The sequence below is a fragment of the Thalassophryne amazonica genome, chromosome 10 (genome assembly GCF_902500255.1).
Source record: "Thalassophryne amazonica chromosome 10, fThaAma1.1, whole genome shotgun sequence".
Taxonomy (NCBI): domain Eukaryota; kingdom Metazoa; phylum Chordata; class Actinopteri; order Batrachoidiformes; family Batrachoididae; genus Thalassophryne; species Thalassophryne amazonica.
Genome location: NC_047112.1, coordinates 87,655,021 through 87,679,968, shown reverse-complemented (window position 1 = coordinate 87,679,968; position 24,948 = coordinate 87,655,021). Strand labels below are relative to the sequence as shown.

At 41.5% G+C, this 24,948-nt stretch overlaps 1 protein-coding gene across 4 annotated transcripts in view; it reads right to left on the bottom strand.

Annotated features, from left to right (window-relative positions):
* Nucleotides 1-1,524: 1,524 nt before the first annotated feature.
* Nucleotides 1,525-24,948, bottom strand: part of LOC117519131 (titin) — a 54,142-nt gene continuing 30,718 nt past the window's right edge. The window contains exons 10-20 of one of the 4 annotated variants that reach the window (XM_034180433.1): nucleotides 20,513-20,672; nucleotides 20,272-20,401; nucleotides 20,155-20,189; nucleotides 19,987-20,071; nucleotides 18,146-18,192; nucleotides 15,277-15,334; nucleotides 13,122-13,196; nucleotides 13,013-13,032; nucleotides 9,213-9,243; nucleotides 5,050-5,180; nucleotides 1,525-1,583 (exon numbers count right to left, since the gene is read on the bottom strand). In XM_034180433.1, the coding sequence (XP_034036324.1) occupies nucleotides 5,090-5,180; nucleotides 9,213-9,243; nucleotides 13,013-13,032; nucleotides 13,122-13,196; nucleotides 15,277-15,334; nucleotides 18,146-18,192; nucleotides 19,987-20,071; nucleotides 20,155-20,189; nucleotides 20,272-20,401; nucleotides 20,513-20,672 (732 nt within the window). In that variant the 3' untranslated portion in view covers nucleotides 1,525-1,583; nucleotides 5,050-5,089. Of the gene's footprint in view, nucleotides 1,584-4,717; nucleotides 5,181-9,212; nucleotides 9,244-13,012; nucleotides 13,033-13,121; nucleotides 13,197-15,276; nucleotides 15,335-18,145; nucleotides 18,193-19,986; nucleotides 20,072-20,154; nucleotides 20,190-20,271; nucleotides 20,402-20,512; nucleotides 20,673-24,948 lie in introns of those variants that run through there. The other 3 variants (XM_034180432.1, XM_034180434.1, XM_034180435.1) reach the window with 3 other exon arrangements.

Sequence of the window (24,948 nt, the reverse complement as noted above, 5' to 3'; positions counted from 1 at the left end):
CAAAAGTCACATTAATAATTACATCTGAGGATCATACTTCCTATCAGAAGATACAATGATCAATGTAGCACATTTGATGAACACAATCCTTCTGGAGTATATTATACATATATGAGTGTGTCACTGAATCTGATTATATGTCAACTAATAACAGCATTTAAATATGTTGACATGCACAGTTACAACAGTTCCAGAATCCATTATCAATACTTATCAAATCATTGATGGTAAATAAAATTACAAAGTAGAAAAGAAAGTTCTTGTACAAAATAAAGCACAGCAATAGAAATGCTTGGAAAAATAGTGACTGATATCTGAGCTGTGTACATAAAGTTTCAGGGTTGAACAGATCAGGGGAAAAAAAAATTTCTAATTGTTTCTTGTTAAACCAATATGTTTACTGAATGTCAATTTATTAACGGCTTTGATTTACGTTTGCGACCTGTTTATCAAACCACTGATACAATGATTGTGGACAGATTAATATGTCATGATTTTATATTAATATATCATAATTAATATGATACACAAGCATCAATTTACTGATGATCAGCCTGAAGAAAAGGAGAGTGAGGAATGGAAACATGAAAAAAGTGTGATCTGCATTATTGTCTGAGGGAGAACAAAACTGTCATCACCCCGTTTCCTGCCAATTAAAAATGACTGTTTTACACAGAAAATATTTTTGCTGATTTGATAATTCAGAACCTCAGAAAATGTATGTCTGCAGCATTTTGTCATTTCTCTTAACCGTCTGAACTCTCCTTTTCTTCTGTGCTTTGAAAACAGAAGCATCACACCAAAAGTTCAGGTGGCTGTTGGGTAGCTGGGCAATAAATCACCTTTATTCCATCATAGTGTAAATCTAGAAATGCAGCCAAATTCAGATAAGGTCAAAGCAAAGAGCATAAAATTATTGTCACAGTATGTAAGATTGTCAGTGTGCAAGTCATCACAGACCACATCTTCTGTGGTGCACATTCATGGAGTTCTGGATAAACTGGAGGAAAGAATTATCTGAGGAGACAGAGCTGCCCTTCAGTAAAGAAGGCAGATGTTTAACAAATCAGTCTCTCAGTGTACACACAGTACACTGACAATGACCTCAGGCTGGTGTATTGTTCTATGCATCTGATGTAAACATTCCAACACATACACTTCTTTCAGTTTTAACAAACAAGGAAACAGATTATTTCATATTACAAGTGAGTATTTTAATTACTTTTTATAGTTAAAAAGCCAAAAGTGAGATTTTTGCAGATTTATTAAAAAAAAATGGAAACTACATGTACTGAGACCATGAGAAACAAAATTCTCTGGTCTGGTGAGTCAAAGATTGAACTCTGGTGTGAATTCCAGGTGTCATGTTTAGAGGAAACCAGGCACCATCTCTACAGTGAAGCATGGTGGTGGCAGCGTCATGCTGTGGAGATGTTTTTCAGTGGCAGGGACTGGGAAACTAGTCAGGATTGAGGGAAAGATGAATGCAGCAATGTACAGAGACATCCTGGATGAAAACCTGCTCCAGAGCGCTCTTGACCTCAGACTGGGGTGACAGTTCATCTTTCAGCAGGACAGTGACCCTAAGCACACAGTCAAGATATCAAAAGAGTGGCTTCAGGACAACTCTGTGAATTTCCTTGAGTGGCCCAGCCAGAACCCAGACCTGAATCTGATTAAACATCTCTGGAGAGATCTGAAAATGGCTGTGCACCGACACTCCCCATCCAACCTGATGGAGCTTGAGAGGTGCTGCAAAGAGGAATGGACAAAACTGCCCAAAGATAGGTGCACCAAGCTTGCGGCATCATATTCAAGAAGACTTGAGGCTGTAATTGTTGCCAAAGCTGCATCAACAAAGTTTTGAGGATAGGATGTGAATACTTGTGTACATGTGATTTCTTGACTTCGTTTTTTATTTATATAGTTGAAACAATTTAAAAAAAAAAACCTTTTTTTCATGTTGTCATTATGGGGTGTTGTGGATATAATTTTGATGGAAAAAAAATGAATTCACTCCATTTTGGAATAAGGCTGTAACATAACAAAATGGAAAAAAGTGAAGTGCTGTGAACACTTTCCGGATGCAGTGTAAGAAAAAAATACTGTGGCCAGATGGAATTGTCTACATACATGACAAGCTGCTCCTGTATACTGAATGAGGTACTGTGATTCACAAACCAGAGCAGAAGATGGTGGTAATGTACCTTTAAGCTGTAACTTAACTGCCATGAAACAAGAAGATCTGAAGAATGAGTTAATTAAGAAATCATGCTGTCAAACTGAAAGACCAACACTTTTGAATCAACACAGGGAATATAGCTTTAATACTACTTGGCACAACACTTGTTTGGACTGTGTGAGACAATAAAAATAGGTAATGCTAAGCTGGTAAGTTAAGACTATTAACTTTTACAAATTACTTTTTAAACACTTAATTATACCTTTACCTTTGACTATCTGTTTAATGGTGACAAAAAGCAGTTTTGTGTCTCATACAAAAACATCTTGTTTTCTACTGCTAATGCAGTTGCATTAAAAAGTAAACACTGCAATTTCAAATGTTTAATTACACATTTACCTCATCTATGGTTTTCTGGTCAGTGGTGAAAAGCATTTCAGTTATGTGCCTCATACAATATTATTAATTAGTTGTTAGTTTCTACTTGCTGTCGCAATGTTTGCATTATTAATAAATAATGCATAGATTTTTCAAATGTTTAATTACAGTGCATATGTTCCTCACCTATGATTTTCTGTTCAGTAGAGAAAAGCAAGCAACTCAATTTTGTGCCTCGTATAATACCATTAATTAGCTTGTTAACTGGGGCAGCATGGTGACTTAGTGGTTAGCACTGTTGCCTCACTGCAAGAAGGTCATGGGATTGAGTCCCACCTGTGGCCTTTCTGTATGGAGTTTGGTTGTTCTCCCCGTGTTTGTGTGGGTTCTCTCCAGGTGCTCCGGCTTCCTCCCACATCCAAAGACATGCAGGTTAGATGGACTGGAAACTTTAAATTGTCTGTAGGTGTGTGTATGTGCAGGTGCGCGTGTTCATTTGTATATATGTGGCTCTGTGACAGACTGGTGTCCTGTGTACCCCACCTCACACCCTGTGGCTGCTGAGATAGGTTCCAGCCCCTCTGTGTCCTTTCATTGGGGTAAGTGATTGAAGATGAGTGAGTGAATGAGCTTGTTAGCTTCTGCTAACTAATGTTGTGTTTGCACCAATTAAATAAATTTTGGCACTTGTTTCATGAAGTGGTAACAACAAACCACATTTCAGTAATTCTGAAACAATGTTGAGCAGCTTTGCCATCACTTGTAACATGTTTAAACTCTTGTCATTTTCCTTTCTTTGAGATAACTTGTAGTCACAATTTCTAATTATTCTTTGGCTTTATAAAATCTCAGGCGTTCACCTTGTACAAGTAGTGGTGGTCTTGGTGGAGACCAGACCTAGACTTTGGAAATGAAATAAAGTGACAGACAAGCTAATTTCAAGCTAGTGTATATACAGATTCTGCAGGATTTGTGTGAAGGTTCGACTGTTAATGAGTTTAGACTAACTGCTGTCAATTACAAAATAATGACTAAATTTCCGCCAAAACATTCTGTCTCTTGCACTGATAACCACATCTGCTCCTAATCCATCATCAATTCAACATCCACTAACCATCCAGCACGTGGCACACGTCTATGGGATATTACATAAACTGGGGGTGACCATAGTTTGATGACCCGAAACCAGGACACTCAGCCCGGCAATGAGATACTCAAATGATACTCGGTTGGCAGCCGGTACAAATTGGCAGAACCGGAACGGTTTGCAGAACCAGAATGATAATACAATTGACAGAATGCTTAACAGAACAGCACCTTACTATGCCCCCTACTCTGAAGATATTGATCACCAATCTCAAGATAATGTCATAAAGTGTTATCATATAAAACAGAACGTCCCCCCGTCATGTTCAAAGCACAAACGTTTCTCTTTTCTGTCCCAATTAGCACTAATCGCCGATATAGCAGATCACCATATTGGGAAATTTACCCTCACTAACACTAGATGGCACCACACAAGTCTGCCATTCCGTCACTGTTCTGTTAAGAGTTTGGGGCTTCTAATGCCAAGCTATAGCTTTATATAGTGGCTAAATAACTTAATGGTGAGACCTGATCATTGCATCAATACTTCTTTGGGTGTGTAATATATGCAAAAATGACCCATTCCACCTTTCCAGTCCCATTCCGCCTATAGTTCCGGTGTTCTAAAAATGTAAAAAAATATAGTTCTAAAAAAATAACCCAGGAGGCCACAGGACATGAAAACTGGACATGTCCTGGGAGAACAGGATGTTTGGTCACCCTAACATAAACAAAACATTGTTTTTTAAGTTGACGTGGTTCCTCAATGATAGATTGTTCCAGGAAATTGTCTTATCATCACATGCATAATGGAAGTTAGAAACAGGTGTGGTAGACGTTATATATATGGGGAGGTGATCAGCGGTAGGTTTGAGACCAGAGGGACTCTAAGGTTCCTTGGGCAAGGTCCTTTGGCCCCATTTACTGCTGTTGTCCAGCTGAGCACCTTGAATGTCAACATGGTGACATCAGTGTGTGTGTGTGTGTGAATGAGTGAAAATGAGGAAAAGAGTTTGCAAAAAGTGTGATATAAATGCAGTCCCTTTGCAATGTTTGACTTAAAATCAATATATTTGGTAGTTTTTATTTCCACAGGCCAGTGATGTCCATCACTGCTTGTATATCAACAAAGAATTGAAAATATTCATAAAATAATGGAGACATATCTGTGCCAAAATCATGAAAGCACAACACAAAGTTGTTAGTGCAATCTAACCTACTTTGCGTGAACAAATTAACAGGAATTTGTTTTATCATATTGCAACTGTATATGATTTGAATATGTACATTCCAGTATTTTGCATTGCTTCTTTTCATAGAGTTGTACATTCAATAAATTATGCTTGGTTCCCTCTTTGGTAATGGTGAGCAGCTTTGCATATTGGCACAGTGATGATACATACACGATGTGAGCCCATCTTTGACCACGACTCATGATGACAGTCAGGAGCCATCAGCGTAAAGGACAGGTGGAGGTAAGATGGGCATGTCCAGATCGCCAATATTCATGTCCTCCTTCAAAGTTGTTCCAGGTCTACAGAGAAAAAGCACATTACTTAATTAGGATGTCAGAAAATCTAAATACTGGAGACAACAGACAACAAAGTATAAGTTTTATTACTCATACATGCAATAACACATTTAAAGTGTAGGTGACACCAAAATATGTGCACAAGTAATCACTAAAAATGATGAAATGTTTATATTTTAAAAATTATGAACAATAAAAGATGATAATAAGTGTGCAGGTGAAGGATAAACTGTAGCTGCCTGAAACCTATGCTCTATTTCAGTCCCGTTCAGCCCTTAGCTGTGGCCATATTGTTGCTATGTTATCACCAGAACGGCACCTGTGGATTCAATTCAATTCAGTTCAGTTCAATTGTAAACATGGATACAACTGATGCACTGGTGCCAACATCTTAATCTTCTGATTATATTATGGACTGTAGATGATGGAATCCCTAAATTCCTTGCAATTGAATGTTGAGAAACATTGTTCTTAAACTGTTGGACTATTTTTTCACGCAGTTGTTTACAAAGTGGTGATCCTCACCCCATCTTTGCTTGTGAATGGCTGAGCCTTTTGGGGATGCTCCTTTTATACCCAATCATGACACTCACCTGTTTCCAATTAACCTGTTCCTCTGTGGAATGGACCAAACAGGTGTTCTTTGAGCATTCATCAACTTTCCCAGTCTTCTGTTGCTCCATCCCAACTTTTTAAAAATGTGTTGCAGGCATCCATTTCAAAATGAGCAAATATTTGCACAAAAACAATAAAGTCTATCAGTTTGAACATTAAATATCTTTGTGGTGTATTTAACTGAATATAGGTTGAAGAGGATTTGCAAATCATTGTATTCTGTTTTTATTTACATTATAAACAATATTCCAACTTCATTCGAATTGGGGTTGTATATGTAGCCCTGCGACAGACTGGAATCTTGTCCAGGGTGTACCCCACCTCATGCTCTATGACTGCTGGGATAGGCGACCGGCGACACTTAATTGGACTAACCGATTGAAGATGAGTGAGTGATGAGTGTGATGATGATGATGATAATACTACTACTACTACTACTAATAATAATAATAATAAAATTCTTAACACCTAAAACATTCCATCAGTATCCTAGTTTTACTCCTACAAATCTGTGTTAAATGGAATTGAGGAACACTATAAAAATTGGTTTACTTTTAAAACTTTGAAAAAATAAAGCAGAAAGGAGAAGCTTTTATTAAAGATAACATTTTTTTTTTTTTTAACCTAATAAACTCGGTGTACAGCTGCTTAAGATCGGTGTAGAGCTGCGTAGTCTGTACGCCACATTACACAACTCTACGTAGTGTTATGTGTCGGACGCAGCTCGGAGAACCGACCAGCGTTTGAAGGACCCAGTATGAAAGAAGCAGAGCACGGTACAAAGGCTAACTGAATTTAATACATAACAGTGATGTGATACAAAAACAACAAAAGAGTGTGCGGTCTGGCGTGGTGGTGATACGGTGCGCTCCCAGCAGCGCTAACGGTCCGGAGCCAGAAGCCGTTCGGACCCAAGGACCCCGCCGACACCCCCCAGGTGGCCGCAACAAACCGAGTCTGTGAAAGAAGGAACCATTATGTGAGTCCACACTCTACACACAGAGAGACCACTCAAAGGTGTACATAAACAGCAAACACTTCCTGGCTTAATTACTAATCAGCTTCCCAACCTGCAGGCATGGAACATCCAGTTCACAAAACTCCACTGCAGTGGAAGCCGATACATGACTAACGTACAGCTCAATATAATAAGGTGTGAGGGACACCACATTTACTGACTGTATAAATGTTAGTCACAAAATCTAACGTACCTCAGGAAGTGTGCTGACGAGCGTGAGACCTCACCCCCTCCTCTTTCACAGACCGTGCATCAAACCCTGGACGTTCTCTGCATCCACTGATGATAAGATGGCTCCCGAGACGACGATCTCACCCGTCTGGTCACAAGGTCGAGTCTCTGGCAAATACACACTGTATACTCCAGTCTTAAATGCCACCATGTTCCAATCCATATAGATGCACCACAGCTGTGAGTCCTGACGAGCCGCAGGTGATCAGGGTGAGGTCCTGATAACCTCAGCAACACAGCCACTCAGTCCCAAATGCAAGCCACCTGGAAGGAAAAACAAAAGACAGAAACAAAAAGGCAGCCAGGCCCCCCAGCCATACAACAGTACCCCACCCTCACGGGAAGCCTCCCGGCGACCACACAAACCTGGCCCAGGAGAAACACCCCCCTCCAGGGACCATGGCTGGAAACCGCATCTGCATTCGTCTTCCAACAGAATGGTTGATGTCCTCTCCTCTGGCTGCATCCTTGCCTTTTTTTCAGTCAGTCACTTAGCACAGGTGTGGCCAGGAGTTCTTAAACCTATGCGGTCAGCCTTTATCCAACCATGTGCGGTCATTAGTCATAAAACAAAAAAGACAAACACAAACAACCAAACCACCCCCCCCCCCCCCCCCCAGGGGACCGTCCTATCAAACCCCGGGAAGAGGAGAAAAGAAAATACCCCAAACTTAAGCTTACAAATAAAAGCGCTAAACCCCCCCCCCCCCCCAAACGACATGTAGGGACCAACACCCCCCAGAGGACTTCCCGCCAGCTCCAGGAGTAATAACCACAGCCGAGGTCCCTCTGGGATCCAACGTCACCCACGGGGACTCCCAGCGCCTCCCAGAGGACCACTCGTCAACCCCAGGAGACGCCTCCCCTCATGACCAACGGACCCAGCCCCGGCCGTCTATGGCTAGATGGACCCACAGCCCTTTCCCCCCCAGAGGACACCACAGTCAAACCCTGAGGGCGGAAACTGGGGGGAAAAACAAGAAGAGAGGAAAAAAAAAAAAACATACAAACAAAACAACCCCAACCCCACCCCCTTGGCGCAGTGGAAACTGGAAGCACGTCCAGTGTCACCAACCGTGACTATACCCCAGAAGCCAACCGGGAGGAGTGGAACAGCGGTTATGGCAAACAGCACAAAACGGCGCCACTCCTCCGACTTCTACACCAGCCACTAGCTGCGGGTATATCCCACTGCCCCAAACCTCAGCCACGCCGATGGCAGATGGCCAAAGGCGTGCTGAAGCCGGAGGTGGAACAGGGAATCAAAAAACACCCCCCCCCCAGGTGCAGAGGTTACCCGGGAAACACCCAGTATAACCACACTGCACCACTCCAGCAACGACGACACTACGGCTCCCCCGGCTGGAGCCAGAGGAGAAGAGAGGGAAGAAAAACAAAACAGCCACTCAGTCCCAAATGCAAGCCACCTGGAAGGAAAAACAAAAGACAGAAACAAAAAGGCAGCCAGGCCCCCCAGCCATACAACACGTAGGCCCAGTGTGAAAAGAGCCTAAATACATGGCACACGTGTTAACTTGTGCTTGCAATACATTTCTCTGCAAATGCAATATGTACAAAAATCCAATTATTAGATTAGGACTCTGTATTAGAAGATACTCAAGGAGATCTAACCTCAACTTGCCCAGCATGGCAAGTGACCTCTAGGAATAACCCTGTTTGTTATTCTTGACTTTGCAGACGATGCTGTGATCTTTGTGGAATGAATGGATAGACTGATTGCAGCATTTCAGAAGCTGAGTGGTTCAGTAATTATTTGTTCCATACAGGTTTTGCTGCATCTCTTTTCTGTAAATAAATATAATTGAAAATAACCAGTAGACGGAGATCGGAGCTCTGAAAATCACACAGCCTTTTCTACTGTGTTTTCACTAAAAGAATGTAGGCGCTGCCAAGTTTCCATAGTGACAGAGATAAATCATATCACTGTGACAAAACACAAAATATGACACTGCTGTAATGTGAGCGCACACTGCAAGGAGATTACATTTCATTGTCCTTTCAGGACACAAACAAACCCGTTCTTCTGGAGAGTAGTGGATCAGACTCACTCAAACAGTCATTCACTCATTACATGAAAAAATGAAAACAAAACTCGTGCAGATTACATAACATGTCCAAATTTCCCTTTGTGAATGGACACTTTTACTTACTGTTGAACGATATCTATCATGCTCACAGGACCTGTACACACAAAGTATTTTAGTATTACTGATATGGTATCTTTTAAGTTTAAAAATCTGTCAACATCATATGGTTGAGAAATACTGTCATTTAGTGTATTTATCATATTTATCATATTTATCACTTGATTAGATGATGTTTTAAATAATAATATACAATGCAGAATGTGAGACAAAGGTTATATTGTAAAGTATATAGTATATACAGCAATAATTGTGTGTGTATAATATAGACAGAGTGTTCATACATGCACAGGCCACTTTATTAAGCACACCTAATCAACTGCTCATTAAAGTCATTATAGAACTCATGAGTCATAAACTCAATACCTTTATGCATGTATATGCAGTGGTGGGCACAGATAACCAAAAAATTAACTTCGATAACATATAATCAGATAACTGAAAAGTTATCTTCGATAAAGATAAAATGATAAACCACCCAAAAATGTATCAGAAGTTACAGATAACTGATAACTTCCAGTATTGTCTCTGGTATAATTGCAACTACTAACAAGCTGATTTTGAGTTTTAACACCGCAATCACTTCTGGAAGCATCAAAAGCGACAGACCCAAACAATGAGTCAGCACTTTTGACTTTCAGCACCCTGCCCCCTGCTGGAAGCTCCAGTTTACTACATGGCTTCCAGCACAAATGACTGAAAGAAGCCAGAAAGCTCAACTCTGCCCAAACAATGTGCTGCCATCAGGCTGAGGTCTTGGAAAATAAAGCCCTGCTGACTTATGGTTTGTTGTATAAATAAAATTAATACTGATAGAATAACTCCATTAATGTCAATTCTGTCATTTGTGCAAAGTTAAGATATAACATATATCCTTTAATGTTGAATAATGCACTAATTCTGAAGTTTTGTAACAAACACAGACAGATGGCATTCTGGGTAAAATGTGCCTCTGCTACACCGACTGGTTGATTAATTCAATGTAAACCAACATGTTAATGTGAGGTGTGTTGTGTGTTGGTGTTTACAGATAAATGTGCTTTTGAAAATATGCTATTTTTTATTTGTAAAAAAAAAAAAAACAGCCATTTTCAAAAAAAAAAAGCCAAGTTGTAATTAGATAACCGTCTGATATAACCGGTGTCAAATAGAACACTGCCAAGTACTGGTGCCAGTGCGAGTTTTGGCCCTTTTTCAGCTGATTTTTCATTCGTGTGAGAATTTTTTGGATCGCACCGAGTTTCAGGTTAATTGCACGTCCTGCACCGTTTAGTATACATGGAATAACGAGCTGCGTTTAATATCTCACGACCACCTCCTGATCGCCGATCATATGGTCAGATGAAAATCAAACCTGTTTGATATTCTTGTGCCTGTGCAAACACCGCAGACCTGTCTTGTAATGATTTTTTTTTAAGTTTGATGTCTCCCATCGAGAGTTTTTGTAAATTAAGTTTGAAAAAAAGCATCTGTTTACGTTTTGCTTCTGGAAACACGAGTCCGACATGTGGTTTTTGAATGTACAATGTGTGTGAGAAAATAAATCGGGCGCTCTGAACTTTTACACCGTGCGGTTCTGTGGTACAGTGTCTGCCCAGCTTGAGTCTGAGCACTGCCATGAACACTACTGGCCAGTAGATGGCAGTAGAGACCTTGAAAACGTGCCAAAACAAAATTTCAGATAATCTGTGTTGCTACTTGCTACATTTAAGATGTGTGGAATTTAATAAAAGCAAACACAAAAACAACGTCTATAAACCCAGAGAATATATTCACAAGAGTTTTAGGCATTAGAGTTTAATGCTCTTGTCCTGATCAGAGTGTCTGAAATGCATTTCTCCTGTCATGAACGTACTGAGATTACCCTATCCTACCCATAATGCACTGCTGAGCAAAGCATGCCCACACTAAAACCTTATAAATTAGCGCATTACTTTAAAACTAAAACATACGACGTCTGTTAGAAAAGTATCGGACCTGATGGATTTGGATCATGTGTGTTTGCATGAGCCAACCTTGAACCTTCGTGTGCATGCGCGAACTTTTTCACGCCTGTCGATTGCATCATTTCCTGGTAAGCAGCCTTTGTGTGGGACATGTGCAGCGCGCTCGGCGGATTTTATTTCAAGGAAAAAGACGGAACGACTGGAGCAGCACCGCATCAAATTTTGCATTTTGAAACTGGGCGACAGCCAAGTGGAAACCATTCGGATGATTCAGATGGCTTTCGGTGACTTTTCAGTCGTGTGACTATCCGAGAAATTGTGGAAGAGGTGGGCATGTCACAACATGTCCTGTGAGACTTCAACACAAAGGCGCTTTTGCTCCACCGTTGGCAGCTTCATGCCGAAGCCATCGGCATGATTTTCACCGCCACTCTTTTCATGGCCAAATCTTCTGTCACAGTGGAATGTGCCGAAAAAGTGCTGATGTCCACCTCTTCTGCAATTTCTTGGACAGTCACACGACAGTCCCGCATCACCACAGCATTCACTTTGGAAATGATCTGGTCATTTCAGCATGTTGATGGCCGACTGGAGCGTGGCTCCCTCTCCACCGTTGTGCGGACGTCTTTAAACCGGTTGTACTGCTCCTTAATCTGTGTGATGCCCATAGGATCGTCACCGAAAGCCATTGGAATCATCCGAATAGTTTCGACACACACCTCACACAAAGGCTGCTTACCAGAAAATGATGCAATCGACAGGCGTGAAAAAGTACGAAGGTTCAAGGTTTGCTCATGCAAGCACACGTGATTCAAATCCATCAGGTTTTTGCAAAAAATAAAAAGGCCCGATACTTTTCTAACAGACCTCGTATATCTGATATTTTCACTTTATAAAACTTCAGAAGTGACGTTAATTTAAATAACTTGTCTGAAATAAGGTTGGTTAAAATTTGAACCATAAGTAAAAAATGTATGCCTCTAGATGACTTGGGTGATATTGGCCACATATCAGTATGGGGTTAAAAAAAAAGGGTTTTTTTTTTTGTGACCAGTTCTCCTTTGACTGCAGTGGATAAAGCAGTTTTTTCTAGAACCAGCTCTCCTCCATTTCTTGAGGGTAGAACTACACATCTGGTCACCTTTGTTTACTATGTTAACGGTCTAAAGGTTATTGGACAGAAATTTATTGGAAGATAATTAGCCCGATAATGGTTTTCAAAGTTATCTGAAAAGATAAAATGATAATGAAAACTTTATGTTCGATAATTATCAGTTATTGGATTATCGGAAGTGTGCCAACCACTGCGTATATGAGTATATGCGGAAATTCAAACCAAACATCAAAAAGTGGAAGAAATGCAAATTAAGTGACTTTGAGCGTGGCATGGGTGTTAGTGCCAGATAGTTTGAGTATTTCACAAACTGTTGGATAAGGATTCAGACTAACAACACGTACCTAATAAAGTGGCATGCGTTTTAGTGAACAGCACCTGTGGAAGTGTACACTCATGTATACCTTTTTACTTGGTAGTACCAAGCAGAGGTGGGCGTAAGTCACTGTCAAGTCATTCTCTAGTCATCAACCTCTAAGTTCCAAGTCAAATCTCAAGTCAGCTTGCAAACAGTTGGTGGTCATTATGACTTGAGAATTGACTTGGGACTTGCTGATTCATGACGTGAGAGTGACTTGATGGCAACTTACCCCCACCTCTGGTACCAAGGTGTATCTAATAAAGTGGCATGCGTTTTAGTGAACAGCACCTGTAGATGTGTACACGCACGTATACCTCTTTAAGAAGTGTTTGATTTAGTGTTTTTTACATATCGGAGCCAAAAATATGCAAGAAGAATAGCTTACGTGGATCTGGTTTCATCCTGCTGTTCGAAGGAAAGAAAAAGGAAAATTACAGTTAACCCCCACTTCTTTGCCTGTATTTTAATGATATGGAAGTACATAGTGATTTTACCTGGCACTTGGCTGCCCCAAAGTTTGGGGTGTATGGAAAAAGTTTGCCAGCTTTTGAAGTGCTTCGTGTTTTGTTCTGGAAAACAAACAAATACATTTGGGGCATTTGTTCACAACTTCATTGTATGTGTAATGTGTTGTTTAAGCACAAATATGTTTTCAGCCACGAGCTGAAAGCTAAAGGTTGTGCAACTGTGAAGACAGTTGTCAGAGAAGTCAGAGAAATAACTCCAGCATTGTTCAAGAGCTAACACTGTAACTAAGTCCCTTGGGCTTCTCCCGTGTTTTCACTCGAGGTTACCATAGCAGATCCGAGGTGGACCTGCATGTTGATTTGACACAAGTTTTACGCCGGATACTCCGCCCATTCACTCCCCTCGGGATGCAACTCACGATCCTAGTCATGGTGTTGTGTGTTGGGGGGGGTTTGGCTGGACAAGGTTGGGTTGTTTTGTGTTTATTTTCCTTCCCAGGTGATTTGGGGCTGTTCTCTGAGGAAAATGTGCTGCAGAAGAGTCTCTCTCCTTTGTTACGATGATTGGCTGCACCTGTTGCATTCTCGTGCGGCTCTCTATCAGGACAATCCACGACACCTGTGATGTTCACGTGCCGATCTGAGGACTTCCAGCTGGTACCAATGTAGTGATGAAGAACTACATTTAAACCAGCAGTGAGTTGGATAAGATTGCCAGAGAATACGACCTTGTGGCGACCGTGTGGGGACGCTGAGGGCCGTTTCAGAGTCTGACATCGCGCCTGTGAAGGAGGACGAGGGTGAGAGGCAAACGTTGTCAGCACACGACAGAGGTGAATATTCTGAAAAGTTTATCCGTGAATGTAAATTGGCGTTTATACGCAGCTATAAGTAATTATTGGTGGAAATTGTTTGGCGTGCTCCTCACGGCAGTGGCGTGCGGATTAATGATCCTCCACTAGCTGTGAGCAGCAGCCTCTTTGAACTAAGTTTGAAACCAGACCTAAACGTGTAGCTGATAAGTTTGCCTCTAAACAATATTTCGTAGTAATAAGTGTTGAATAATCTCATCTCTGTTCCTCCTTCGCAGAGTACAGTCTGGGAAAGTCACCTGGGGGGGGTGTTGGCGGAACTCCTGAGTCCTGAACGTTCGGACTCTGACTGTTGAGACGCTGAGACAGCGCGCCGCCTTTTCACCTCACCAGAACCTTAATTATTTAGTATTTCATGTATAGCACAAAGGGAGAAAAATAAATGTGTTTTCTTTTGGAACTGCTTCTGATTATTTCATGCTGGGTTCAGTCAGATACTGGACCGCTCCTCAATCTGCGTCTAATCCATAACACATGGGAGTCGGACTCTCTACCCAGAATGCTAAAACCCAGGGCTCTGGCCTTGTGACCAGAGAATTCTTTTGAGCTGTTGGGAGTGAGGTTTAGTAACTACATATGCACAGCGACTCCTGCTGGCCTCCGTTACACTGATTCTCGAAGTCATTGATAGTACGCAATAATTTCCAGGTATTCGTAGTCTTAACCGGCTTCAGTCATGTTCAAACTTCTTTAAACAGGGTATTCGTAGTGACTATGGCTTGAAACTTGTTGGACTGTGTTCAGTTGAACAGGTAGATCATGTCTGGCCGACACCGCTTAAATTGTAAGCGGTGAAGCAACTCATTAATTTTTGACACTTCAACTTTTGCTTTTTTTTTAAACACCTTAAGCCCTAGAGCCTGTTTCACCAAAATCACAACCCCTACATTATGATTTATTTCTCAACTTGTACAAGGTCAAAAATGCAAAACTTTGGATCAGCTAAAAGACAGGTCCTAGGGGATGTTGTGGATGCAAAAAAATTGAAAGTAAATAATACTTGGTAGGAGTAAATGAAGTTTGTTTCCCCCCGCAAAAAAATGAATTCCGATTTATGTCTTTATTTGCTTGACGTTTCAGCTGTGGTTAGTTGATATGTGATTGAAGTGGACACTTTTGTAGAGGAGACTTCGCTTGACATTTTGATGTATAATAAGTGTATGTTGGTGTCAGCATTGGTTAGTTATGAGTGTTCAAATGTTCCAAAACAGGGCAAGTCCCCAAATTTGGGTACTCTAGGGTTTAAGAGGTTAAACAAACAAACAATTTTACACAGTCTAATCACTTTAAGAAAAAGTGGCTGAACTCACCCGTCTGTAGCGGTGTCACTGTGACTGTGCTGGTGATTTATATCAATCTCTTGGGTTCCTAATAAAAAAAAAGGAAAAATCATAATATAAACACCTGCAACATAATAAGACTAATCATGGACTCAAAGCTTAAGTGACCAAACCACAGCTCCCTGTTAACCACTTGATTCCTGTGACTTCATACGGCTGTAATTCATGTTTAGCTGGCTTTTTTTTTTTTTTTTTGGTTGTATGACTTAAATTACTTTGAACGTGGCTTCTACCTTTCATGTTCCGGTACAGTTTGGGGTATTTTTAGTGCATGTACCAACCAGGGATTTCATATCCACATTAGGAAGTGGATTTGTATTGTGATTTAAAACACACACAAGGAGATGGTACTTGAAATACACTAATTGAAGACATAATATTTGCATATACCTTGGCTAAAAACTTTCAAACTCAGTTTTCCCCACTTGCACTTTTTTCCATTTTATCAAACAACATGTGTTCAGTCAGTTACAGTCTTACTTTATGCACATGTTTATTTACAAGTTTTTTTTTATTAGTTACAGGGTATATTTACAACAGTTTCTCTTCACTCTGTTAAAGTTTCAGTGGGTCACAATTCAAATGTTCAATTTCAGTTTATTTATGCAGCGTCAAACAATAACATAATTTACCTGAATGTGCAACACACAAGTTAGAATTAACCCTTACCCAGCCCCTGAGCAAGCCCAATGGCAACAGTGGCCAAGAAAAACTGTCTCAGGCATTTTAATTATAGGAAGAAACCTTAAGCAGACCTGACTCAGTGGGCTGACCATGCTAATTTTCTGTGCCCACATTTGGGTGACGTGCTAACATGTCACCCAAATGTGGGCACAGACTGACGGTGGAAATACGGCCAAAAATCATGTATAGTCTACGTACACAGTGCGCAAGTGCTGCTCGAATGCCCCATGGCACTCTTGCGAATGTGGAGCACCACTCATGTGGCCTTTACAGGTGCAAGGATTTGTGCATGAATGCACGGCTGAAATGATGACACAAGTGCTCAGGATTGCTGTGGACTACTATTATATTGCATTTATGTGAAAAGACTCTTTGAAACTTCCCGACTGCAGGCACAGAAGAAAAAGCATTGTAAATAATAATAATAATAATAATACAATAAATAATAAAATAATATTGAATAAATAACAATTTAAAAAGCAGGAAGAAAAGTATGGACAGCACACTTGCTGACTTGCAGAATGATGTCCAGGAGCTGCATCTTGTCAATATTATTGTCCCTGTAGGATCTACTGTCCTGTCCTCCTTGGAATGACCAGTATAGAATCTTCCACTGGCCAGGCTCTGGGATCCGTTTGAACTCCTCCTCTAAGTGCACATGGGCCCCAGGATCCTCTGGAAGCCTCCTTGATGTACTGAAACAGCCACCTCTCCAAGGATAACACAATAAAACATTAATCTTACTTCCATGGATGGCATGGCTCCTCCTACACTGTACAGGACTTCTCCAGTCTGCTGACATACGTGCATGGCCATGCTGTTGCATAAAACTTGCTTCCATGGATGGCACAGCTCCTCCAATCCTGGACAGGAGCTCATCCAGCCCTCTGGCATGCATGCATGGTAAATCGGATTCTTAAATGTTTTACCAATGTGGTCCTCAATAAAAATAAAATAAATGAATGAAGCCTGAGAGCTGAATGCAGCAGAGGCTGCTGAATGTGCTCAGCCATTTCTAGAAGTGCTGTTCCTCCCAGATCTTATAAAAGCTTGCTTCACATATCGCACACGGTCATGGAGACTACATTCAGAGGGATTTGTGACACTTGTGTGACTACTTGGCGAGGAACTTTGTCTCACAATTTTTTTGAATAGTTTAATAATCAGATGACACGTGAGTGACGATCTGCAACTCATATTAGGGCCTGGTGAACCCCTGTGAAAGTTTTGCAACATTTCACAACATCCCTCGTGGATGCTGGTTGCAAGTTGCCAGAATCCAGTGAGATACTCCCCCAACTGGTGATGTAACAGACAAAAGATGCACTTTGCACAGTTTCTCAGATCACAGCCACAGAGGCCTCACTCATCTCTTTCTTGCACGGCCACTCTGCCTCCTCCAGACAGATTTGCCATGCTGTTTGAATTCCTTAATGATTAATATAGATTAAGTACAAGACATATTCCGTGACTTGGAAATGTTCATGTATCTATCTTGTCTAAGGAAATCTGACAGTAACAGTAATTATTAGTCTAATTGCTTTTGGTGTCTGAAATGGAGGGACTGTGTATAAAAATGGTTGTAATTCCTAAACGCTTAATGTGACATTTCAATTAAACCCCTTGAATTATATACATATTTGGGGCATATGCAATAATTGGTAGTGGGGGAGAAAGGATTGGGATAAATAAGCTGATGCTTCACTGGTGGGTACATAGTGTTAATTATTTTAGGATGATGGGATTTGACTTTGTGTTGTGTTAAATATGTTTGTGCCCAAGCAGAGGGACACCCCTTGAAGTCTGGTCTGCTTGAGGTTTCTTCCTCAATACATCAGAGGAGTTTTTCCTTACCACTGTCGCCTGTGTGCTTGCTCTGGGGGTTGGTAATGAGTATGTATGTATATAAGGGGTGGGTGTTTATAAGCTTTGCTTCGGCTCACCCCCTTTTGGTCACACGTCACTGTGGAATTGTTTTGTGTATCAGGTTTTTTTTGTTGTTGTTGAGACTGTGTGCCAAATAAATTCATTCATTCATTCATTCAATTAAAGCTGCAAGTCTACACTTAAATCATGTCTTGTGTCATTTTTTTTTTTTTGTCAGTTTTCTGAGATTAAATACTTTTTGATAAAGTGGCTCATGTTGGGTTCTTACCCATTTCTGGCATGGAGCGTGGCCTTGTGTCTCTGGTGTCTCTGGTGCTGAAGAAAAGAAATTAAAGCCAAAATTAATATGAAGAAAAACATAAAAAAATACTGTGAATATCAGCACATAAACAAACAAATTATACTGTCCAAACAATTACACCTAGTTAGTGAGCAAGGATTTGCTCAACAATAAACATAGGAATCAAATGTTGAATAAAAATATGCATCCATCCATTTTGCCCTGCTTATCCAGGGTTGAGTCGCAGTAGCAACAGAGTAAGAAATGTAACCCTCACATCCCGTCCTCATGCCAGTCTGTTGCAGGGCCACATATAGACAAATAAACATTCACACCCACAGCACCTGTCAAGCTCCATCAGGTTGGATGGGGAGTGTCAGTGCACAGCCATTTCATTTTTTTTTAAAATTGTTGCAAATATATTAAAAGCTAAGAAATCACATGTATATAGGTATTCACACCCTTTCCCTTTGGCAACGATTACAGACTCAAGTCTTCTTGAGCTTGGTGCACCTATCTTTGGGCAGTTTTGCCCATTCCTCTTTGCAGCACCCCTCAAGCTCCATCAGGTTGGATGGGGAGGGTCGGTGCACAGCCATTTTCAGGTCTCTCCAGAGATGTTCAGCCAGATTCAGGTCTGGGCTCTGGCTGGGTCACTCAAGGACATTCACAGAGTTGTCCTGAAGCCACTCCTTTGATATCTTGGCTGTGTGCTTAGGGTCACTGTCCTGCTGAAAGATGGACCGTCACCACAGTCTGAGGTCAAGAGTGCTCTGGAGCAGGTTTTCATCCAGGATGTCTCTGTACATTGCTGCATTCATCGTTCCCTCAATCCTGACTAGTCTCCCAGTTCCTGCTGCTAAAAAACATCCCCACAGCATGATGCTGCCACCATCATGATGAACTATAGGGATGGTGCCTGGTTTCCTCCAAGCATGACCCCTGGTATTCACGCCAAAGAGTTCAATCTCCGTCTCATCAGACCAGAGAATTTTATTTCTCATGGTCTGAGAGTCCTTCAGGTGCCTTTTGGTAAACTCCAGGTGGGCTGCCATGTGCCTTTTACTAAGGAGTGGCTTCCATCTGGCCACTCTACCATACAGGTCTGATTGGTGGATTGCTGCAGAGATGGTTGTCCTTCTTGAAGGTCTTCCTCTGTCCACAGAGAAATGCTGACAAAGCTCTGACAAAGTAACCATCGTGTTCTTGGTCACCTCGGTGACTAAGGCCCTTCTCCCCGGATTGCTCAGTTTAGACGGACAGCCAGGTCTAGGATGAGTCCTGGTGGATCTGAACTTCTTCCATTTACAGATGATGGAGGCCACTGTGCTCATTGGGACCTTCAAAGCAGTAGAACTGTTTCTGTACCCTTCCCCAGATTTGTGCCTTGAGACAATCCTGTTTCAGAGGTCTACAGACAATTCCTTTGACTTCATGCTTGATTTGTGCTCTGACATGCACTGTCAACTGTGGGACCCTATATGTAGACAGGTGTGTGCCTTTTACTGTGGCCAGCCTAAGGCACACCTGTGCAATAATCATGCTGTCTAACCAGCATCCTGATATGCCACACCTGTGAGGTGGGATGGATTATCTCAGAAAAGGAGAAGTACACACGAACACAGATTTAGACAGATTTGTGAATAATATTTGAGAGAAATAGGTCTTTTGTGTGTATAGAAAATGTTCTAAATCTTTGAGTTCAGCTCATGAAGAATGGGACCAAAAACGAAAGTGTTGCATTTACATAGACAGACTTATTTTGAAGATGGATTTATAAGGTATATGTTATAGTGCACATAAGGTAGATAGAGGCAAAGATGACTCACGGTGGATTCAGATGATCTGTCGTTTCAGTAGGTGAAGACATGTGTTCCTCATCATCACCGGTCCATTCCTCACTGTCATCTGTGACTGAACACAACATCAATGTCACACTACAGTTTATTTACCTAATAAAAAAATAAAATTCAACATGTGAAAAGGAGAAGACTTACAGCTGCCGGTGGACAGTGGGTAATGATTAGAAATTCTGAGAACAAGAAAAACTGTTAGAAATCTGTTATGAAAGAATGGTGACAGTGACGTTTTTCTTTCCCATGCTGCATCTGTACCTGCTGCCCGTGCTGGTGATGTCCGTCTCAATAGCTTTTGTGCTGGCCTTGCGGGTATGTGCTGCTTTCTTTCCCAGTTCCAGCATTTCCTTGATGTCCAGCTCCACATGATCCACAGAGATATACCCATCTACAACATGTCAGAATCCACACTCGAATACCACAGTACATCATGTGACCGCTACTGGAAACAGTCTGATTTGGTGGCAGAAACATGTATGTTGTGTCTCGTCACACTCACAGTTATTGCTGCTGTCCCTCGCCAACCACTTCCCTTTGGGACAGTTAGTCGTTCGGATAATGCTGACGATCTCGCCACTCTGAACGGGTAGATCGTTCTTTCGTCCCTTGTTTGTGACAGTTACTTTTGCCTGGTAAATTGCATCCTCCTGTCCTGTGATCTAAACAAAAAAGCAATTTTAAAGCACATATTCTTTATGTTCACACACACAAACAGTGATAGCATGTTGCACTTACAATATGTGTACATGATATAAGTCCTAAACAGGTCCTGAGGCCTATCAGACCATAGCTTATCCCTGGAAGCATGAAGCAGATGAGAGTATACGACTCCCCCTGAATAGGACGCCAGTTCATTACAGGTTACTTTCCCAGCCAAGGCTGGTACCCATTCACAGCTGGGTGAACTGGAACGATGCAGGTGAAGTGTATTGCCCAAGAACACAGACCGCATGAACCACACACTTAGATTTGGACCTCAGTGTTGGTTATCTACCTCCTATCCTATGGACAGATTTTAATTTACTGTATTTTCTGTACTGTAACTCCCAGCTTATTTTTATTTTTTTGAAGGTCCTGCAACTTATATTATGAATGGACTTGCATAAAAAAAATTGCATAGTCATCTATGGCCACAAGATGGCACATTCTACACGCTTGACAAGCTGCTCCTTTATAGTCAGGACTGTGATTCACACTCCAGAACAGAAGATGGGAGTAAAACACTATTAAGGTGGATGACAACCACTGTAAAACGAAGAAGAAGGAGCAGAAAAAGTAGTAGAAGAAGGAGAAGAGGATCAGATTGAGAGATGTTCTGTGTCACGGAGGAGAAAATTTAACAAAGCATGCTCTCAGACTGAAAACTTTCATATTACTCAGCATAAAACTCGCTTGTGAAACAACAAAAACAGCAACTGGAGGTCAGAACATCAAATCTCAGATAAGTTATTTCATTATAAGTAAATACATTTTCAAACATTTAGTTATACTGAACATATATGTCACCTGTGATCGTCTGTTCAGTGTTGCCAAGAAGCAGTTTACTCCCAATTTATGCCTTTTACAAGAACAACACTTAGCTTGTTAGCTTCTGATTACTAATGCAGTGTTGGCCTTGTAAATACACTCAACAAAAATATAAACGCAACACTTTTGGTTTTGCTCCCATTTTGTATGAGATGAACTCAAAGATCTAAAACTTTTTCCACATACACAATATCACCATTTCCCTCAAATATTGTTCACAAACCAGTCTAAATCTGTGATAGTGAGCACTTCTCCTTTGCTGAGATAATCCATCCCACCTCACAGGTGTGCCATATCAAGATGCTGATTAGACACCATGATTAGTGCACAGGTGTGCCTTAGACTGCCCACAATAAAAGGCCACTGAAAGGTGCAGTTTTGTTTTATTGGGGGGGGATACCAGTCAGTATCTGGTGTGACCACCATTTGTCTCATGCAGTGCAACACATCTCCTTCGCATAGAGTTGATCAGGTTGTCAATTGTGACCTGTGGAATGTTGGTCCAGTCCTCTTCAATGGCTGTGCGAAGTTGCTGGATATTGGCAGGAACTGGTACACGCTGTCATATACGCCGGTCCAGAGCATCCCAAACATGCTCAATGGGTGACATGTCCGGTGAGTATGCCGGCCATGCAAGAACTGGGACATTTTCAGCTTCCAAGAATTGTGTACAGATCCTTGCAACATGGGGCCGTGCATTATCCTGCTGCAACATGAGGTGATGTTCTTGGATGTTGGCACAACAATGGGCCTCAGGATCTCGTCACGGTATCTCTGTGCATTCAAATTGCCATCAATAAAATGCACCTGTATTCTTCGTCCATAACAGATGCCTGCCCATACCATAACCCCACCGCCACCATGGGCCACTCGATCCACAACATTGACATCAGAAAACCGCTCACCCACACGACACCACACACGCTGTCTGCCATCTGCCCTGAACAGTGTGAACCGGGATTCATCCGTGAAGAGAACACCTCTCCAACGTGCCAAACGCTAGCGAATGTAAGCATTTGCCCACTCAAGTCGGTTACGACAACGAACTGGAGTCAGGTCGAGACCCCGATGAGGACGACGAGCATGCAGACCCTGAGACGGTTTCTGACAGTTTGTGCAGAAATTCTTTGGTTATGTAAACCGATTGTTTCAGCAGCTGTCCGAGTGGCTGGTCTCAGACGATCTTGGAGGTGAACATGCTGGATGTGGAGGTCCTGGGCTGGTGTGGTTACATGTGGTCTGCGGTTGTGAGGCTGGTTGGATGTACTGCCAAATTCTCTGAAACGCCTTTGGAGACGGCTTATGGTAGAGAAATGAACATTCAGTACACGAGCAACAGCTCTGGCTGACATTCCTGCTGTCAGCATGCCAATTGCACGCTCCCTCAAATCTTGCAACATCTGTGGCATTGTGCTGTGTGATAAAACTGCACCTTTCAGAGTGGCCTTTTATTGTGGACAGTCTAAGGCACACCTGTGCACTAATCATGGTGTCTAATCAGTATCTTGATATGGCACACCTGTGAGGTGGGATGGATTATCTCAGCAAAGGAGAAGTGCTCACTATCACAGATTTAGACTGGTTTGTGAACAATATTTGAGGGAAATGGTGATACTGTGTATGTGGAAAAAGTTTTAGATCTTTGAGTTCATCTCATACGAAATGGGAGCAAAACCAAAAGTGTTGCGTTTATATTTTTGTTGAGTGTAAATACAGTTTGTTCTGTGGCCAAAATAAGTGTTTTACTCGATTTCTTTGTGCCTTGTACAATAACAATAATTAGCTTGTTAGCTTCTGATCAGTATTGATGCTATCAATAAACAGTGCACCAAGTTTTAAAATGTTTAATTACATTGCAATTCATTTTGTTTGTTACTGCATGAAGTGGCAGCGACATATTTAAAAAATAAATGTGACTTATTTATGTTTTTTACTCTTCACAACACATTTTTGGATAGATGTGACTAAGACTCTGGTGCAACTTATAGTCTTGAAAATATGGTAATTTGTGGAAGCTAATTAGATGACATCCAATCAACTCGGATCCAGCATCTGGTGCTCAGTATGAAGTAAATACATTATTGAGAATGTCGTAAAATACTCAAAAAACTGCTCTACAGTTTCCATACCCACAGTTGTCTGTGCATGAGTTATGTTTATTGTAGCCTGTCCAGCCATTTCTTCAACATGACAAAATAAAGGGATAAAGAATTTAAAACAAGTCCGTGGATGATGACACATCTGCTAAGTTAACAGATGCTGGTGATGCTCATGAAGGCATGAAGGATGTGCACTGTGATGTTTTAGGTCAAGGGTTATGGTGATCAAGCATTCTGTGCACTGAACTCTATATAATACTGGATAGCTCATTGGCCAATATTTTTGAACCATATTACCACTCGCATGTGCTATATCGCATGAGCTATAAACTGCACAAATCACCAGTTCAGCTTGGGACTCCGACGAGGGCGGTCGCATATCCACCACTCTCCCTTATCTCTGTTCTCTGCTTTTAATCTTCAAGTCCCTACTTCACCAGACTGTGAATTCCTCAAATTATATTTGGTACTGGTTCTACTGGACTACTATTGGATTAACCATGGAATTGATCAGCTGGTCTCTGAACGCTATTGACACCATCTTTTCTACAAGAAGGTCAGGACCAGGGGATCCTACCTGCCCAGATGGAACGTATCCTGCGGGCTATGTTCTCAACTCCTGGAGTTCCTGGCGTGTGGCATGCTTGGTGCCTTTCTCCGTTGAGGACGTTGAGGATTTATTCATTTTTGGTCTTATGGTAGCAGGGCTGGTACTTTTTTGGCTTATGTGCTGCCCTGATCTACCGGAAAATTGGCAAGACGGCGGCATCAAGAACCACGGCCTCTCGCTTGTCCGTCATGATTAACGAGGTTGGCAAGGCAGTGCATTCTCAGACTGCGATGACTCTTGAACTCAGAATTGGACATCTTGGAGCAGATGAGGCTGGTGAATATTCTTAATTCATAATTGGGAATATTCTTAATTCATAATTGGGATTTGGCTGTGCAAGTGGAACTGTTAAAAAGTGTTTTTCACTGCTCAAACCATAACATTACAGGCTTATCAAGCCTGAAGGTCAAACTGCCCGACTGTTTTCTTCCAGAGGAATTTTTTTGCAGCCTGGGGAACATTGGCTGTTTCTTATCTCAACTCACAAAGGCAATAAACTGCTCTCCACAAGTTCTTTTATACTCACTCAACTGGTAAGCACTGAAAGCTGAGATAGACATGTCCCAACTTGTCCTCTAACACTCCGAAACGGAGGTGTTCCTTTGTCTCGCTTCATCAGCGAATCGGTCGTGACGCGCGAAGCCTCTGCGCGGCTTTCCATGACAAAATCTCTTGTTAAAAGTGAAATCTGCGGGAAAA